This window comes from Cyprinus carpio, chromosome B20 (genome assembly GCF_018340385.1).
Source record: "Cyprinus carpio isolate SPL01 chromosome B20, ASM1834038v1, whole genome shotgun sequence".
In the NCBI taxonomy this organism is placed as follows: domain Eukaryota; kingdom Metazoa; phylum Chordata; class Actinopteri; order Cypriniformes; family Cyprinidae; genus Cyprinus; species Cyprinus carpio.
In genome coordinates this window covers 11,880,146-11,899,839 of record NC_056616.1, presented here as the reverse complement: position 1 = coordinate 11,899,839, position 19,694 = coordinate 11,880,146, and the positions used below count along the sequence as shown (strand labels likewise).

At 38.8% G+C, this 19,694-nt stretch overlaps 1 protein-coding gene and 1 pseudogene across 1 annotated transcript; both read right to left on the bottom strand.

Annotated features, from left to right (window-relative positions):
• Positions 1–413: 413 nt before the first annotated feature.
• On the bottom strand, positions 414–4,236 carry LOC122141054 (spore wall protein 2-like). The gene has a single exon (XM_042746911.1). It carries the CDS (start codon positions 4,211–4,213, stop codon positions 1,676–1,678), a length of 2,538 nt encoding a protein of 845 aa, XP_042602845.1. The 5' UTR covers positions 4,214–4,236; the 3' UTR covers positions 414–1,675.
• On the bottom strand, positions 4,223–19,694 carry LOC109057637 (annotated as a pseudogene).

Below are 19,694 nucleotides of genomic sequence, written 5' to 3'. Positions count from 1 at the left end.
CAGAAGAGAAACTGCAATGAAGGAACCCCATTTGCATCTGCATCATTTCACATTAGAGTTTTGTGTGAACAAAACATAGACAATATAGTCCATTAGATGTACAGTCCTTTATGTGGCAAAACATCTAAGGCATGGCTTAATGTGTGCACCTCAATCCTTATAATACACAATATGCTGTATATTGGTGATTTCTGGTGATGTCAATCATATACATCTGCATTCGATGCACTTACTTTAAAAGTAAGCATTAGTGTACATATTCTGACTAAGTCAGATGGAATGGACATCTCTTATGTTTTAGCAGGGATAAAAATGTTTTTATGTTCTTTTTAAAGGTATGCTTTCCCACAAGCAACCTACAAGTAAATTAGATAATTCATATTGCTACAATGAAACAAACATTCAGATTCAAATATGTTCAATATACATTCATTCTTGTGCACTCATAACCAGTTTATGCCCCCTGATTTCCATTACATGTCACTATGATGTGTGATTTTTCATTTACACTGTGGAACATTTGTATAGCAGTACATACATACTGTACAGCATACAGTATGATACAGTAATACATAACCCTTGTCAACAGTCCCTCCAATGGCTAAGGCTTACAACTGAGAGTATTATATAAATAACTGCAATTAAATATGTTGTTCTGACACAAAAATACTAAAATAATAAAATCCATTAAGTTAGAAGAGCTTTATGTGCTGTTCAAGTTTCAGCAGTTCCCTTTTTACAGTACCTGAGCAGTAATGCTGTGCTTCTGCATAGATAATCTGCATATATAATGTAATCAGAAGTGAATAATAAGTAAAGTGCATTATATGTTACTCTTTGGTAAATAAGATAAGGAATCCAAAGGGCTATTAAAAACTTATGCTAATTATTATAAGGTCTAAGGATACTAGAGAAATAACCCCTCTGAAACCATTTTACATGCTAAAGAGCATCTTTGGTTCTTTTCTTTTATGCTGAAGAAGGATTCTACCAGTTGGCTTTCAGATGATTTAAACCTTTCTAATTTTTTGCCTGTTCCTCATGAACTTCCTCAAAGGAACCTGGCTGAGATTCCAGGGATGACTTTGTTATCTGCTTTTGCAAGGAATTTTCAGATGATTCCCATTCATGGTCCTCTGAATCATCACTAGTCTCATTTGTCTGGTCCTCCTGACCTTCGGATGTATCCTCTGTAATATCTGAGAGTTTGACCTTCTCCTTTCCATTCTCTTCCACCTCATCTTTCTCCACACAGGAACTCTCTTCTGCATCATCACTGCCGTCTTCTGGAGTCTCTTTATCTTCAACCTCATGTTCATTATCCTCTTCCCTGCCCTTAGGTAGTCCAGTGGCTGAGAGTTTGAGGAAATTCAGAGTGTGAACGAGCATCTTGAAGGTTTTATGTGCAGTTTTCCTCTGTGGCTTGCTCTCTGACTCAGAACTCAAATCTATGACTTGGTTGTGTTCTTCTGTTTCTGAGTCTTCTCCATCAGCATCAGCACCATCTTCGAACTCTGAATTGTGCATTACCAAAACATTAATTGAAGTTGTCCCATCTGGTTTGTCATCTTTTGGTTTTGGCTGTAACAGAGGCTGTAAAGGTAGGGTGTTCCTATTATGCTCCCCTTCATCTGGCTCAGTGTCATCCTCAGCTTCATCACCAGCTTCAGCTGATTCACCAGTGTTGGCCACAACCAGCTCTGTTTGCCATTACCTCCACATCATCATCTTCTTTTCCACTTTCTTCACCTTTATCATCAACACTATCTAGAACAATGTCACCGTTGTTCTTAAGGGGTGTTTCATCTTCAATTACCTCAAGATTAGTCAAGACATTATGACTCTCAGTGTCCTCAATGTTAGAAAGAACATCCTCCTCTAATGCTTCACAACTGACAGTTTCCTTGTCTTCCTCATCGTTTGACTGACTCTTGTCCGTCTCTTCTCCAGTCGTCTCATGATCAGGAGTTTGCTCTGCCAACTCTACCACAGCATTCTTGTCTTCAGCCTTGTTGCTATCTTCAACAGTAGCTTCCTCTTCAGACATCTCAGTTTCAGCTTCAGTGGTCCTCTCATCTGCTGTTTCTACTTCAGAAGTCTCTTTTTCCTCAGCTGACACACCTCCTGTGGTTCCTGCATCACCTGTGTTGTCTTCATCTTCATTGGCTCTTTGTACCTCAGTTCCTCTTTCTTCATCCGATGTCCCCGCCGCAGTATCTCTCTCTGCTTCGGTTTCATCTTCAGCTGTCTCACTCTCTTCAGCATTCTGCTCATCTTCTGCTGGTTCATCACCATCTGTCTCACCCTCTCTTGCTTCAGCAGTTTGGCCATTTTCTGCCATTTCATCCTCAGCTGTGTCACTCTCTTTTGCGGTGTCCTCCTCACCTGAATCACTCTCTCTTGAAGTTTCAACTTGTCCGTCTTCTACAGATTTATTCTCAGCCGTCTCATGCTCTTCTACAGTGTTGTTATCAGCTGTCTCACTCTTTTCTGCAGTTTCATCATCACCTATATTGCTCTCAGTGTCTCCTTCTTCAGATTCATTTTGGGCTGATGCCTCAGCCTCCCCTTCAGTTTCATCTTCAGTTATTTCATCCTCTCCAACAGTTTCTGCTTCAGCAGTTTGTCCATCTTCTGAAGTTTTATCTTCAGTCGTCTCACCTTCTTCTGCAGTTTTATCTTCATCAGTTTCTCCATTTTCAGCTGTCTCATGCTCTTCTGTAGTGTTGTTGTTTATTGTCTCAACTTCTCTAGTTTCATCTTCAGTTTGTCTTCCTTCTACAGTTTCATTTTCAACTCTCTCATGCACTTCTGCAGTGTCTTCAGTAACTGTCTCATCCTTGCCTCTAGTTTCAACTTCAGCAGTTTGTCCATCTTCTGCCATTTCATTTTCAGCTGTCTCATGCTCTTCTGCAGTGTCTTCATTAACGGTCTCACCTTTTTCTTCAGTTTCATCTCCAGCAGTTTGTCCATCTTCTGCAGTTTCATTTTCAGCTGTCTCATGCTCTTCTGCAGTGTCTTCATTAACAGTCTCACCTTCTTCTCCAGTTTCATCTCCAGCAGTTTGTCCATCTTCTGCAGTTTCACTTACAGCTGTCTCATGCTCTTCTGCAGTGTCTTCATTAACAGTCTCACCTTCTTCTCCAGTTTCATCTCCAGCAGTTTGTCCATCTTCTGCAGTTTCACTTACAGCTGTCTCATGCTCTTCTGCAGTGTCTTCATTAACAGTCTCACCTTCTTCTCCAGTTTCATCTCCAGCGGTTTGTCCCTCTTCTGCAGTTTCACTTTGATCTGTCTCCTCCACTTCTGCAGTGTCTTCATTAACGGTCTCACCTTCTTCTACAGTTTCATCTTCAGCTGTTTGTCCCTCTTCTGCAGTTTCACTTTGAGCTGTCTCCTCCACTTCTGCAGTGTCTTCATTAACGGTCTCACCTTCTTCTACAGTTTCATCTTCAGCAGTTTGTTCCTCTTCTGCAGTTTCACTTTGAGCTGTCTCCTCCACTTCTGCAGTGTCTTCATTAACGGTCTCACCTTCTTCTACAGTTTCATCTTCAGCAGTTTGTTCCTCTTCTGCAGTTTCACTTTGAGCTGTCTCCTCAACTTCTGCAGTGTCTTCATTAACAGTCTCACCTTCTTCTCCAGTTTCATCTTTAGCAGTTTGTTCATCTTGTACAATTTCATTTTCAGATGTCTCATGCCCTTCTCCAATCTCGTCTTTAATGGACTCTTCTCCAGTTTCATCTTCAGTAGTTTGTCCATCTTCCAGAACTTCATTTTTAGCCATCTCATGCTCTTTTGCATTGACATCATCAACAGTCTCACATTCTTCTCCAGTTACATCTTCAGAAGTTTGTTCATTTTCTGGAGTGCTTTCTGCTTCTGCAGTTTGTACATCTTCTGCTATCTCACCCTCAGCTGTATCACCTTCTGCAGTGTCACAACCAGCTATGTCATTCTCTCCAGCTGCTACTGCTTCAGCAGTGGTCTCACCCACTTCAACAGATTCTGTTCCTCCGTTTTGCCCTTCTTCAGCAGTTTCATCATCAGCTGTCTTGTCCTGCTGTTCTGATTCTTCCTCAGTTTGTTCTTTAGATGCTTCCTCCTTTGCTGCGTCAGTTTGCATTGTGTCATCAAATTCACTAATGTCATCATTTGCCACATCTTCACCTAATTCATTAATCTTACAACTGCTTGCACTTTCTTTGACAGCCATTAAATCAGAATCAGTCTCAGGCTCTTCATCTTGTTGCACAGTCATTGTGTTAGCAGACATCTCAGCTATTTCATCCACATCTTTCTTTAAATGTCTGGTTCTATTTGATTGTTTCTCTGAACTATCTTCTACATAAGAGCTAGAGGCACTGTCTTCTTCTTCACCCTCCTCACATTCTTGTTTTTCATCTTCAATTTCATGAGCACTGGAAGTATGAATTTCTTTATCTGCCCCCTCTTTCTCATCCTCCTCTTTGACAGCCTCAAGCCCTGCATTTTCTCCTTCCATCTCACTTGCTTGTTCATTGGCACTCTCCTCAATCTTTTCATTGTTTGGAGCCGATTTCTTCATCTGGAGAATTCTTCTTAAATCAAAGTCTATCATCACAGGGGCAGAATTAAGCATTTCCACAGGTAACACATGCTTGGATGCCATTTTCTTTTTCAAACATGTGTCACAAGGACAATATTCATCATCGCTACGTTGATCGCTGAAATCGGTCCCTGTCATTGTATAATCATCGTCACTTTTAGCAGGTTGTGGATCAACTGATTGGTTGCGCATCACTTTCAGACGTCTTCGCCTTTGCTCTGTTTGAATGGTAGATTCACGTGACATTGTGTCTTTTGGTGGTCTTGGTCTTCCAGCTCTGCCTTGAATTTTCCTTAGCTCCCTGTCTATACTCGATTGTATCCGTCTGCGGACTTCATCTTGCAATTCACATATCATGGCATCAAGTTGCTCGTTGTCATCCAGATTCCAACGGACTTTGAACTCAGCCATTGCATTAACATAATGTGTCATAAATTGCTTTTCTAATTTGTTCAATAAATTCAGAACCCATACAGGATCTGGGTCTTGAGAAAGACTTTTTGATAACTGACCTCTTTGTTGTTTTGGAGCACTGCCTGAACTTGTGTCCTCTTGACGGTCTGATTCAGTTTCCTCTTTTTTGGGATTATTCCCAGAACTCTTGTTTGAGGAAAGAGGTGTTTCAATGAGTTCCCTTGGACTATCATTACTCTTGATTGTCTCTTCAGAGCCTGGGACATCATCTTTTAGCTTTCCTTCATCTGTGTCCTTTGTCTCTGGGGTTAACTGAGCTTGATTTGCTATATCTGGAGTGGCTGAATCATGTTTTGATCCTGGTATTTCTGAAGCTTCCCCTTCTACTGTTTCATCAACTTCCTGTAACTTTGTCAGGGTTTCCAGGACTTCACATTCTGTGTTGATTTGTGCTTGGGTGCCATCATTGTCACTACTTTTCCCTGAACCTGTTGAGCCACTGTTAACATCTACCCCCGAGGATGACCTGGCTTTGAATTCCTCATCCAGATGCTTGTTTCTTTCCCCAGATGTCTTCTCACTGTCTTTTGGGTCACAAAGCCAAAGAGACTTGAGCATGCTCATGAGCTCCTGGTATTTTTCCTTTTTACCGTCTTCAGTACTAGGACCAAAGTCTAACAACTGAAGATTTGCCAAACAATCCAGAAGACCTTGTGCTGATGCACTGAGCTTACGTCCATATACAGAAGATACCTCTGGTAGGCTATTGCATCGGTCGAGTTTGGGGCTCAACAAGACTTTCATGACCAGAACCGAAGAATCAAACATCTTTGGTTCATCCCCTCTCTGTGTGTGATCACCCTCAGCAACTTCAGGAGATTTTTTGTCATTTGTCCCTTCTTTATTCACCACATGAGCATCTTCCATTTCATTTTGTGTTTCAATCTTGGTAACATCACTTGGCTGCAAACTTCCATGCTCATTATCATCTCCTGATGGCACATGTGATGTGCAAAGTGGCTCTATCGAATCATAATTGTCATGGAATTCGTCGCCCAAATCACACAAGGTGGTGTCTAATGGGATTTTCTTCAGCCACTCGTTCACCACCTCAGTTGGAGAAGCATTTGGCAAGCAGGAAGGACTCAGCTGAGATGTGTCATCATCCATCTTGAGACAAGAAGAGCCACTTCCAATTCTTTTTCTACATTTGCTACTTTTTTCACTTTTAATTTCACTGACATTTGTATCAGATCTACAAGACTGGGTTTTTTTTGCTGCTGCATTCAAATGGTCAATATATTCTTCTTTTGGTTCTGGAGCAGGACCTGTCTGTGATAACATGCTATCATTAGAGCTGCCAAGTAGAATAACAGGTTTTTTGGATTTTTTAGGAGATTTCAGTGGGCTAGGACTTAGGTGGTTTCCTGAGGTAACAGAAGTCGCTGAATGACACTTGGGTCCATTGTCCTCAACTTTCTGTGTTGACTTGGTGTTTAATTTATTGTTTTTTTCATTAACAGCTGTAGCTTCAACATCATTCTTTTGACCATTTACTTTCAAACGAGATGATGAACTGGATATATTACTCTTTGGTCTGTCGGTCATTTCTGCAGTATTTCCTTCTTTAGTTTTGGATTTCTCAGAGTTTGAGATTGCTGAGGTACTTGAAGCACATGAAATTTTTCCTTTCTGTTTTGTAGAACTGCATTTTGAACAGACACTTTGCGATTTATGGGTAACATCTGGACTTTCAGCTTTCTCTTGATCTGTGATTTCAGTGTGTACAGACATATCAGAAGCTTTGCTAGATGGGCGAATCCCATGGGTTTGAGAGCTCTGCTTCACTGAACTGTTGGCTGATGGTTGGCTTACAGATAAAGTCATTAAATACTTTATTTTGGAGGATTTATTACTTGATACATCATCTCTGTCCTGAATTGTGTCTGCAGGACATTTAGTGCCGCAATGAGAGCTTTTGGACTTCGATTTACCTGAGACATTTGACTTAGCTGATGCAGAACTTCTAGGTCTTTCCTCTGGTGTCGGTGTTGCTTCATTTAAGATTTCTACTGGAGATTCTGATAAACACTGGTCAGATTTACCACATATTTCAGTCTTTGAAGAAGCAGATATTCTTGAGTTAATTGAAACAGCTCCTCCATCTATTTCCTCAACATCATCAGCCTCATGGTCTTCAACAATCCCAATAGAAACTGAGGTGCTTGTTGGTGTAAAAACTCTTTCAGAGGCAGAACTAACTGAACTGACTTTGGACTTTGCTGACTTTTTAGACAGAGGACTTGCAGGTATCTCTTCATAGTCAAAGTCATTTTCAGAAGATGCCACTGGACTTGATAGTTTGTTACTTGCACCACAAATACATTCATTTGAGTTCTCTGTTTGAGATACTTTTGTATCTCTGTTTAATTCTGTATCTTCCGTGTTTGTGTGTGTATGGTCCTCACCCTCAGAAATTTTAGACTTCTTGGATCTTGAAGATACATTTGATTTTACTGACAATTTGCTTGGTGAACGGTTTGCTTTTATGTTCACATCTGCTTTAGACATTTTAGTTTCTGCAGATGCATTAGAGGCCACACTTGTTGATCTTCTGTCAGGCTCTTCAGCTTCTGAGAGGAGGGATTTTGCAGAAGTGTTTGATTTAGTAGGCACAACACTTGATTTAACAGTGGCATCAGATGTTATGGATGGATTTGACTTCACAGACAAAGAGCTGGTTGTTCTGTCTACCACTTTACTTGCTTCTTCATCCTCCTCAGTTGTTCTTTCTGAATATTTAGATTTCTCAGATGCACAAGATTTTGCGGTCATTGCACTTGATGCTCGGACATCTCCAGTATCTGTGTTTCCAATTTCTTTAGAAGCAACTATTGAAATATTTGACCTTTCAGATCTTGCAGATATTTTAGATGTAACTGATGCTGTACTTGATGCTCTCTGCTCTACACTGCTGATTATCTCAGAACCTTCTGACTTCTTTGATCTTACAGAAATTGAGGACAAAGCGCTTTCTGTTCTTGCTTCCTTTTCTTCATTTGGACCAGATCTTCCAGAGGCGGCAGATTTCAATGACCTAGAACTTGGTGCCCTCTCTACTTTTTCTTTATCTGGCTCATCTATGATTATTTCAGAAACTTTTGATGTTCTGGATCTTACAGAGGAACATGATTTTGCAGATGCAGCACTTGGAGCCCTTTCTTGGATTTCACCGTCATTTGTAATTTCATTTTCATCATGTGTGGCATCAGATATTACTGAAATTGAACTTGGAGGTCTCTCTATATTCTGAACCTCTTCTTCAGCAATCCAGTATTCAGAAATACTGGATTTAGTAATGCTTGGTGCTTTTACTTCCCTTTCTTCATCATCAGGCTCTTCTGGTGGTATTTCTGAAACTTTTGATGCTTTGGATTTTGCAGAGATACTGGTTTTGGTAGAAATATCAGATCTTCCTGACATAGCGCTTAGTACTCTGTCTCCTTTTCCTTTGTCATCAGCTTTGACGTCTGTTGCAGAAGCATTTGACTTCTTTGACTTTGCGGAAATGCTGGATTTTGCAGACAAAGCACTTGAAGCTCTCTCTTCTTCCTGGTCTTTCACATCAACAAGCTCATCAGCTAAAACATCTGAAATGTTGGACTTTTTGGATCTTGTTGAAACACTTGATCTAGGTGACAATGCACTCTGAGCTCGTTCCTCTGTTTGGTGCTCTGCTGCTTGAGGCAAAGCAGTTAGCACTTTTAAATTATTGGATTTTTTTGATCTTTCAGAAGCATTGGATTTAGATGACATGACACTCAGTGCCCGTTCCTCTGCAACTTCAACTCCCTCACTTACAGTCACTCCTGACTGATTGGATTGTGCTGATAATGCACTCTGAGCCCGTTCTTCTGTTTGGTCCTGTGCTTCTAAAGGCTCTTCTGTGACCAATTCTGAGACAGCTGATTTCACAGATACATATGATTTAGAGGACAATGCACTTGCAGATCTCAAATCATCTCCAGCTACAATATCATCAGCCATATCAGATATTTTGGATTTCTTGGATTTTGTTGACAATGCACTTGGTGCTCTTTTCTCTTTGTCTTGTGACTTCTCTGTGCCTTTGCAGGTTTCTTCAGGTGCTGTGCTGCATTCATTTGATGTTTCAGAGGTATGTAATGCTGCTGCAGATGATTGATCATCATCTCCTTTCACCTCTGACATTTTGGACCCTTTAGATCTTACAGAAACATTTGATTTAGCTGATATTGCACTTGATGGTCTTTTCTCCATTTGCTCTACGTCTGACTGATTAGATTTTTTTGACAATATGGAAACTTCAGATTTAACAGACAAAGCACTGGAGGCTCTGTTTTCTATTTCCTCTTCCTCCATCTTAGACTTATTTGATTTTAAGGAAGCATTTGATTTGACTGACATAACACTAGGAGCTCGTTCCTTCATTTCTTCTCCTGATTTGGGTATTGTTTCAGACTTCCTTGATCTTGCAGATGTAGTAGACTTTACTGAAATAGCACTTGATGCTCTTTCCTGAACATCTTCTTTTTCCTGTGCTTCGTCTTGGTCTACATCAACATTTTTGGATGTTCTGGATCTTGTAGAGATATTTGATTTTGAAGACACAGAGCTTGGCGATCTCTCCCCTGGTAGCTCTGTTCGAGGAGCTGCTTCAGCTTCAGGTGTGTTTGATTTCACTGAATTTAAAGATTCATCTCCTTGGAAAGATGCTGCTTCTGACATGTCAGACTTTGATTTATGTGAGACATTTGATTTAACAGAAATGCTGCTGGGGGCTCTGTCTTGATCTTCAAGCTCGCTCAGCTCAATTGACATTTTAGATCTTGCAGAAATATTTGATTTTATCGAAATGGAGCTGGGAGCCCTCTCCACTGTTTGATCATCATTTGTCACTGCTTTGATTCCAGACTTGTTTGATGTTCCAGATTTAATACTTGAAGCTTTTTCTTCTGTTCTGTCCTCTAATGCCATCAGGCACAGACTGTGGCTCTTTAGACTGACTAAATGTAGTGGAAATATTAGCTTTAGAAGACACAGCACTTACGGCCCTCTCCTCAACATTGTCTTGTAGAGCCTCAACAAAGCCAACATCTGATACTTTCGACCTTACGGATATATTTGATTCAACAGACATAGCACTTGATGTTCTTACTTCAGAGATTTGTTCCTCAGACACATTGTCTGAGATGTCATTTTTTCCTGATTTGTCAGATTTCTGAGAGCTTACTGACATGGCACTGGGTGCTCTTCCATCCTTTTCAAGTACCTCTGAAACATTTGTTTTATTTGATTTTCCAGAGATATTGGATTTTATGGAGATAGCACTCGAGGATCGCTCCTCTATTATTTCACTGTTTGCTCCAGTAAAGTGCTCAGTGGCATTTTCATTCTCACAAGAAGCTGAAAACTCAGACAGTGACTTCACAGAAGTTTTTGATTTGGCTGACAGCGCACTTAGTGCCCTTTCTTCTTTTTCTTCATCTTGCACATCAGTTTTGTGTTGAATGTCTTCTAATTGATCATTTGATTCAGAATCCCCTGGAGATACTAAGTCCTTTGTGACCAAATCTTTGAATCCGTATGATGCTTTGGGTGAAGCAGATGCTTCAGACTTGCCTTCTTCATCATCTACTACTGGACTGACCAACTTTCTGGATCTTTTTGACCGTCCTACAGATGAAGCATTGCTTGGTGGTCTTGGTGACAAATGTGCAGGAGATGCAGGAGATTTACAGGGTGTAGTAGAACATGGGTTTGGTTCTTCATCTTTGCTCTCCTCGTCTTCCTGTTGGCCATGAGATGTTCTCGAGGTGCTCAGAGGAAGGTCAACATCTTCATCATCTTGATCCTCCTTCAGTGATGCTAAAATTTGAGAAGAAGAACTCACAACAGATACAGGCCTCTCATCTTCCTCCACTGGCTGAGTAATCTGAACACTTAATTGATCTTTAGGGAGGTTAGAGGATATGACATCAGGTCTGTTCTCGTCATTTTCAGATACATGAGAGTTTTCAGGTTTGTCTTCTACAGCACTTGTGCTCTTTGTTCTAGGGGACAGTGAGCGTACTTCACTTCGACTGTGGCAATGGTTGATGGTACATTGTTCAACTGTGGAGTCACCCTGCTGCCCGAAGGTCCGTTGAATGCAAGTTGCCTTTTCCACTACATGCTCTGTGTACTCCTCACTGGACATTGTGCGTATGCTGTCAGTAGATGCCTTTTTGCACACTATTCTCCGCGAGGATGCACTCGAGCTTGAAGATCTGATGCGTCTTACTGATCCTTGATCAGGAGGTAAAGGATTCTTCCAGATATCATATTCCTGACAGTGAGCGCAGCAATGCTTGCAATGTGGCTCTTCAAAGTGTCTCTGGTTATGTTTGGTGCTATATGTCTCATCTGCTTCGCCAGCAGAAAGAGAATCTGCTTCTGAGCAGCTCTCTGCACTGCCATGCGAGAGGGAACAAGCATCATCAGGTACAATATGGGATTCATTAAAAGTGCTCTTTGCCTTCTTCACTTCTGTGGACCAGTGCAATGTCTCGTTGTGTAATAGTCGAAATCGCACTTTCATCTCCATTGACAGGCTTCCGTCTTTGTTGACTAGAACTCGCTTTTCAATGTCATCATCCATTGTATTTTCTCCTGGATGAGGACAAGCACCTCTGTGCCCTGGTGGTAATGAGTTAAGTCCACTGGGAAACAACTTTTCAGATGAGATGGATAGTCTTGCTGATCTGTTGCTTGAATCACACTTTGGATAGATGACGCTTCTCTTAGTTTCAAGTCCAAAGTTGACTATAAGAAAGAAATTAAACAAAGTAAATAACTATTACAATACATATACAAAATCATCATATCATTTTATATATTTTTTCTTGTTTTCTATTTAAAAAATAAATAAAATAAACATCCTGTTTAGTTCGTTTTTACTGTAAAGTAAGATGAAAAAGACTTTGAAGTGTGACCTACCATTTTTCTTGGCCCCCTTTTCATTGCTGCAGACACTAGAGCGTTGCTTTGTGTTCAGCCTTGGAAGTTTGTCGTAAGAGTTCTTCCGGAAGCTGTCCAACAGGAGTGGGTGGAAAGGCTCACGTCCTACACAAACCAAAATGCTCGGACACTGCAGGAGACTGTGCACACTGTCAATCTGAAAAACATGCAAATCATTCGCTACATTACATAGACTGTGCTGCTGGTTGATTACTATATGACAGAATCGAATTGATTGAGATCAGCAATATCTGGCTGAAATTAAATCAGCAGGGATTATTACAACTGCCAAGTTCTGATGAGGAAATGTGTTATGATGGATTGAAGCCATACCAATTAAAGGTTAATGGCCATGGGAAGTCAACCCATCTGGTGTATACATTTTCCCACACTAATTTTTAATCATGAAAACAGTGATCTGAAAATGTGTGTGATCCATTATACAGGGTGTTTTAAGTACATGCGTCAGTGCTCATGGCTCAGCATAAACAAGAAGTGTACAAACAAATAGGTCACAGGTCAATTAAAAAGCTTAATTTTGTCCCTAATTAAAAAACTATTGTGACTATATCTATATTTCTTAAAAAAAAAAATCAACATCAACCAGCAAATCAAATACTATCAGAGTTCATCTGAGGTCAGTTTCTGTGCTAAAAAAAGTAATATATTTAAAATACGTATAGTTCAAATCTATTTAACATATTTACTGACATATCGCTTAGGACTTACTGATATAAAATTATAATATCTATTTATATGCTGATATAATAATAATTTGGAGTACTACTTGTGCACAAATGCACAAGCCATGTTAAGCATAAAATGTGTTTTAATGTCACTATTAATGAGGACTGTATGATTTTTTTTAAATAACATTGGTCTTTAAATGCAATATATTTAACGTGTACTTGCAGAAGTTCCACTTTAGCTCAATCAGATATGCTTCAGTATATCTTTAGTTGGAATACTTCCGCACAATTAAAGCACTTTAAGCACAAAATTAGTAGTTCCAATTTAGCAGACTTTAAGTATACCAGTTTAGTATACTAAAAGTACAATTGCAGGGCATTTTAAGTTAATAAATATGTACATGTATTTGTAGCATACTTAGTATGAAATAAATGCATTTCAAATACATTTGTCACTAGGTTAATGAAGAAATAACTGTCTTCTTTAAGGATTTTTGGGAAAGAAAAAAGCTAAGAAACATTAGTAGTATGTCCAAAAAACATTTTTAATTGTAGTAATCCAACAACATCTAATGCAGAATCAGGTTCCAAACTCATGAAAGCATAATATACTGTATATATAGGGAGTAAAAAAAAACACACATCAGCATCACATATCACTCTTTAACACAATACTAACCTTATGTTAAATCTGCATGCTCTGCAGTTTTATATTTTCAAAACTTTTCAGTTTTCCAGTGGGTTTGATTGAAGATAATTAACTGGAACTGTAGAGGATGCGAGTATCTCAAACTGTATGTTTTCATGGCATTGACCTGCTTCTCCTGGTTCAAAATAGCTCTGATTTGAGCAAGATTAATAGTTATTCTCTGGATGCTGGTGCATCACTGCTGTGCAACAATATCAGTAAAGGAATATCCTGATCATATCTAACAAGAACAGCAAGAAAGATGTATTCAAAGATATTTAAAAAGAGTGTATCAAAGATGAGAATGATACAATCAAAAGCATTAAATCTTAAATGGTACACACACACAAAATAGTATAAAACTAAATAAGTAATTCAGTTATAAAAATAATTTTACAAACAGATATGTACTGTATTTGTGGCATAAATAAATGTCACTCTTTTTTAAGAATATTACTGTCTATTTAAATATATATTAAGATATTTATTTTAAATATAATATATATAAGTTTATGTGTGTGTGTGTGTGTGTGTGTGTGTGTGTGTGTGTGTGTGTGTGTGTGTGTGTGTGTGTGTGTGTCTGTGTGTGTGTCTGTGTATGTGTATTTTGTTTATAGTATATCATCAGTCTGACAGATATTTGGACCTCACTATGCTAATCAATGACCAATAAAAAATTTTAAGAAATATTTTTTTCAGAATGCTATTTTTAAAAAAAGAATATGTAGTCTTTACAACAAGTAATGGCTGTTGGTTCATTAATAATGGAACATAACTGACAAATGACTTAGTATTAAGGGGGAAATCAGTCACCGTTTTGTGATTTGTTTATTCATTTATTTATTTTGACCGACACATTAAAAGAATTGCTTCACAATTGCTTTTTCCAAACTGTCCTTACTAGAGTTTTACTACATTACTACATTTTAAATAAAATTCACATTAAACTGTTTTGCGACCATTTTATTTGCAGTCTAGAGCCCTGAAATCTAACTGTATACTAAAATCTGTCTTTCCCAGCAACCGAAGCACAAAACGTTATATCTTCTAAGACACACGAGGGTCACGCTGGATTTTGTTCTTGTTCTCTTACATGTTCAACTTTCAGCCAGTGACAAATAAACCTTTACTCTAGTGCTGGTCGAGCTATTTCTGGCATTGTCTCTGTGCCATTCGTAATGTTATCCATGTATCAGTCAGGCCCCTGTGGAGGGGTGTGTGCCACTTTACAGCATGTTTTCTATGGGAAGTACAGGCCTGTGGCAGTGTTAATAGGATGTGCCTGCTCTAGACCCACAGAGGACTAGCAGCACTGACCAGAGTCAGCAATGACTAGTGAGTCCAGCTCTGATGGACAGGAAATGCCTGGATCGACTCCAGACATTCTGTGGACTCCAAGCCAAGAAGCGTTCCCCTTTTAAAGGGACAGCTAGCACTTTCTCTGCGTACCTTGTGGTGCCACCATTAGCACTGTGGCACACTGTTCCGTACCCGTTGCGTGCGAACACTTAGAGACGTGTCTTGATTTTGTGGAATAGCCTCTGGTTGCCCCTTGGGGATGTATAAACTCCTAGCCTCTCACCTTTTATCAGGGCTGCCACGGCTCTGTCCCAGGGGGGCTATTTCTTACACTGCCCGGGCCACCCTGTCCACCTCTTATCTACCCAAACCACCTGCAGACTGTAATTCTTTATTTTTTCCTCTTCCGTGGTCTGTGGCATTTGCCCTTAAGCGCTAGTGGGAGTGATAGTAACTAAAATGAACTTTACGCTGACTGATCTGCTCAACTAATCTTGTTCTCAGCATTATGAGCACTTCATAAATCAAACAGCTCAATTTGTGGCGACTGTCACTTTGTTCGCTTGACTGAAATAATTAATGTACAAAAATCTAATTAAAGAGTTCAAGTTTAGTGGTCCCACAGATTTGGGACTTTCCAGCTGTCCGATGTGGCGTCACTTACAAATACCTAGCTTCCTGTAAACATGTGTTTTTAACTAAAGTGAGAGCTGTGAAGGAACAACAGATTTGCTAGCCTAACTTCTCCAAAGCCTGTTGAATATTTGTATCAGAGCCTCCGGTTTCAGCCACTAGAGGCCTCTGTGTCCTTAGAACATTTGCTGCTTCTGCACAACAGCCGTTCTTACATAATTTGGAACAAATAAAATATATACAGTATGTAAACAGCTACAATCTGAGACATTTTATAACACTTTCTTAATGTTAGACACAACCAGATAGACACAAATACTGTACATGATTCTTTTTTTAAAGTTCTGACTCAGTTTGTGTTCTGTCTGAGATACAGACTACAGATACAACTTAGTAGATCCTCTCTTAAGAGTAAGTGTGTTAGTGTGAAACCCTTGTTCAAATAAAATGTCTTGCATGATGATCAAATGATCTGCAGAACGTGCCACACCACTGAATTGATCAGAACTAGACCGTGATTTCTAGGGTTGTGCGACACTTAGAACTAAATTGACAATTACATAAATTTGAATCGAGCTAAAAAATCAAATCTAAGCATATCATTCTAATATGCTGATGCTGCTCAAGAAACAATATTATCAAACACTATTATGTTGACAGATAAAAAGTTGAACTGCTTAATATATATATATAAATCAGGATTTTTTCATGAACAGAAATCTTTTTAACACTATGAATATTTAATGCACCCTTGCTGAATAATAGTGTTAATTTCTAAATAAAATCTTACTGACCCCAAACATTTGGACATTACAGTTTATTTCCAGAAGAGACTCACCTTGTGGCCTTCCAGTGTGTAGAGCTTCCTGATGAGACATTGCATGAGTTCAGAGACCTCGTCCATGAAGAGCGCCAGACTGCGCAGGCTCCTGCGGTGCAGCACAATGGTCCTCCGGACAGAGGGGTCAGTGTTTTTCACAAGTACAATCTTCCTGGAGTGCCTGTGATGATGGTGATGGTGCTGGTGGTGATCTTCATCCTGCCCAGGAGCTTCCTCAGGTCGAGTGGGCCTCCTGACTGTATACTGCTGAGAGTGTGGATGTGTCTGGAAATGATACCATGGGTTTGAGTAAGCTCCTGTGGCCTCTGAGGCCATCGCCATGGCCTGCTGGTGATCGGCACAGAGATAGCATCCATGATCCTCCAGCGGCTCCAGTCTAGTCGAGCCGGATGAGCCTCTGAAGGACGCTGAGGAGCAGTGTCCATGGGGGAAAGGGGGCTTGAGAGATGGGTCGTCTGTGATGGTGTCAAAGCATTGAAAGCTTTGCTTGTGAGAGGCCATTTTAACTTCATCAAACGGCCTGTGGTAGATGTCAGTTGACTATAGGTTTAATCAGATGATAAAGGGACCACAAGAGAACATAGTAGGGCTATACTCTCTGGCCTAGCAGATCACACTCATTCATCCTCTCCTTCCACTCTGTAAAAGACAAAAGCATAAAACATGCCCAGGTTAATATTATAACAATGCATTAAACAATTCTGTGTCAAGCCCATTAGGTTGTCAAGTCCAGTGAACATTAGAACAATGATGCAAATTGGACAGAAATGCATCTGAAATGGTTAAGGCCCATGAAACATATTTGTATGTATGAACTTCTGGAAATTCTGGAATTTCTGTTGATTTCATTCAGCTATATTACTCTTGTTTTTAGAATAAAAGTATATAATAAAATACCTAAAACAATATAGAAAATAAAAATATTTACAAAAATAAAAGTGCTTTATAAAATAGCAAAATTCAAACATTTTTACTACAAATCTGAGACTTGGACCCCATTTTATGCTTAGATTTTTATGCACACTTGCAAATTGTAACAAACATAAGTAATAGTAATTTTTACCTCTTTTAAGAGAATTCTTCTTGTGTAAAGTCAATCCTGATAAACTTGGGCATAAACTAATAAGCTTAAACAAGAGGATAAACTCACAAGCTTAAAAAAGACTGAATGCTTTTAACTCGATCCTGTTCTTTAAAATTCTCTGCTAAGTGATCCAAACACAATATTGGAACATTTGCACTGTCATCAAATGAAGAGTTTTTGGATTAATAAATTATATTAAAAATTTTTGTACCTGAACACTCTTTTATCCCACTTTTCCTACCAGAATCTCATTAAAGTCTTTTCTCAATCACTTCCATGCACAATCAAGCTTCTTTACATAAGACACGGTACCTTTAGAACTGAAATGGGAATAGAGTCTAAGTGCTTTATGCCCATTGCAACTATTTAAATTGAAAGTATCTGAAGTGCTGACGTCAAAACAAAGCTAAAACAGAAACAAAAAAACAAAACAAAAAATCCAGATTTAACACGTGACCTTAAACAGGTACATCTCCCACTGGCACATCATGACAGCACATTTGTGCCTGGCACACGCTGCAGCTGAGCTCAAGACACAGAAATGATGGACAGATATCAGAGACTAAGCAGGGATAAAAAGAGCAGACTTCGCCTAAATTAGACTAAAGAGCTTATCTACAAGTGCAGGGAGAAAGTGGAAGCAACATGTGACAGGATGAAGCTGCAGTGGAAGCCTATTGGTATTTTTGATTCAAGTACAAATGTGAAAATTAAATATTACCAAGTCATGTGATTTAAGAAAGCAAAGTTATGAAAGTCAGAAACAGAAAGACTTGATTTGTTCAAAGAAAGAGTAGAGCCCTAAATCAGTGAAATCTAACACAAAACCATTCATATATATTCTGATATATGTATTCCACATATACTGTACATTTTTTTAAACAAACTGAAAAAAAAGACCATGACCTCTTAAAAAAATAAAATATAATCAATTCCAGCTCTCTTTTTCTACTCAAGCTATCAGAATAAAAACAGGGAAATGACACAGCCTGAGAGGTTTATTGCATAACAGGTCCAAATCAGACTCTTTAAGTCTTGCAAAGCACATAATAATGCCTAATATACACTACCGTTAAAAAAATATTTGGGATCAGTACGATTTCTGTAAAGAAATCAATACTTTTATTCAGCAAGGATGCATTAAGTTGATCAAAAAGGACAGCATATGTTAAAAAGATTTCTATTTCAAATAAATGTTTTTCTTTTTAACTTTGTTCATCAAAGAAACCTGACAAAAAACATTACAGTTTTCACAAAAATATTAAGCCGCACAACTGTTTTCAACATTGATAATGAGAAGAGATTCTTCAGCAGGCAGTCAATATTTTAGAATCATGAAAGATCGTGACACTGAAAACTGGAATAATGGAAGATGAAAATTCAGCTTTGCCATTACATGGATAAATTACATTTGGGAATAAGAATAAATGCAGCCTCGGTGTGCATAAGAGTCTATTAAAATATATATACAAGAAAATCAACATTCAATGGTAGTTAAATCAATATAGGTAATCAGAAACTAGGACACAATGGGAAAAAGTACATACTGTATGTGCAAAAATTATATAGTGAACAAAATGCCCTATGATCATAATGTCATAACTGCAGGATAGCAAAGAATTACTTTCATTTGAAGTATCACTGACATGATTCAGATTACAAAACGTGGAACTAGGAAAGCTGAATCTGGGAATCTGCATCCTTCTTTCTGGAAAAGAAAAAAAGAAAAGATGTTCTAATAAATTACCCAGAGGCCTTTTCCAATATCTGCTTTTGATGAGAATATTTGAAGAAAACAGAATGTAAACAAATGATATAAATCATATGATATCAATTATGTTACCCAAAACAAGTAAATTCTTGTGATACAGAGGATCTGTAAGCTCAAAACAGCATATGAAAAAGATGTTAAACAAACCTGAGCTAAGGACATTTTAAACATCATGAATATCCACAGAACTTTGTAAATGCAGGCAGAAGTTTTCAACTCTGACTGGCACAATACTTTCAATGCATCCCAGATAACTGCAATGATGTTTCTCATTATACTCCAGTATTATTGCATGCACCTGTGTTGATATCCTTGTAATCACATAATTCAGATTTACTGAATACCAAGACCATCAAAAACACCAGCTGAAGCTTTTACCATAGAAATATTCTAAACCAATGAGGTTTAGCCAAGGTCAAGGTAATAACTCTGAAAGCACCCTTGATGGTCTCAACTAACTGCAATCTAAAAGAACCAGGACATTCTCCAATGTAAACTCATACTGTCCTTTACAAAGGACTGCAAAATACTCACCATGATAAGAACCATGATCTCAATGTTGAGAAAACCAAGAGCTCAGAAAAGCATCTTCTGAGTTTCCACACAATGAGAGTTGAGAAGGAGCAGAAGCTGCTATGAACTGCCAGCTGAA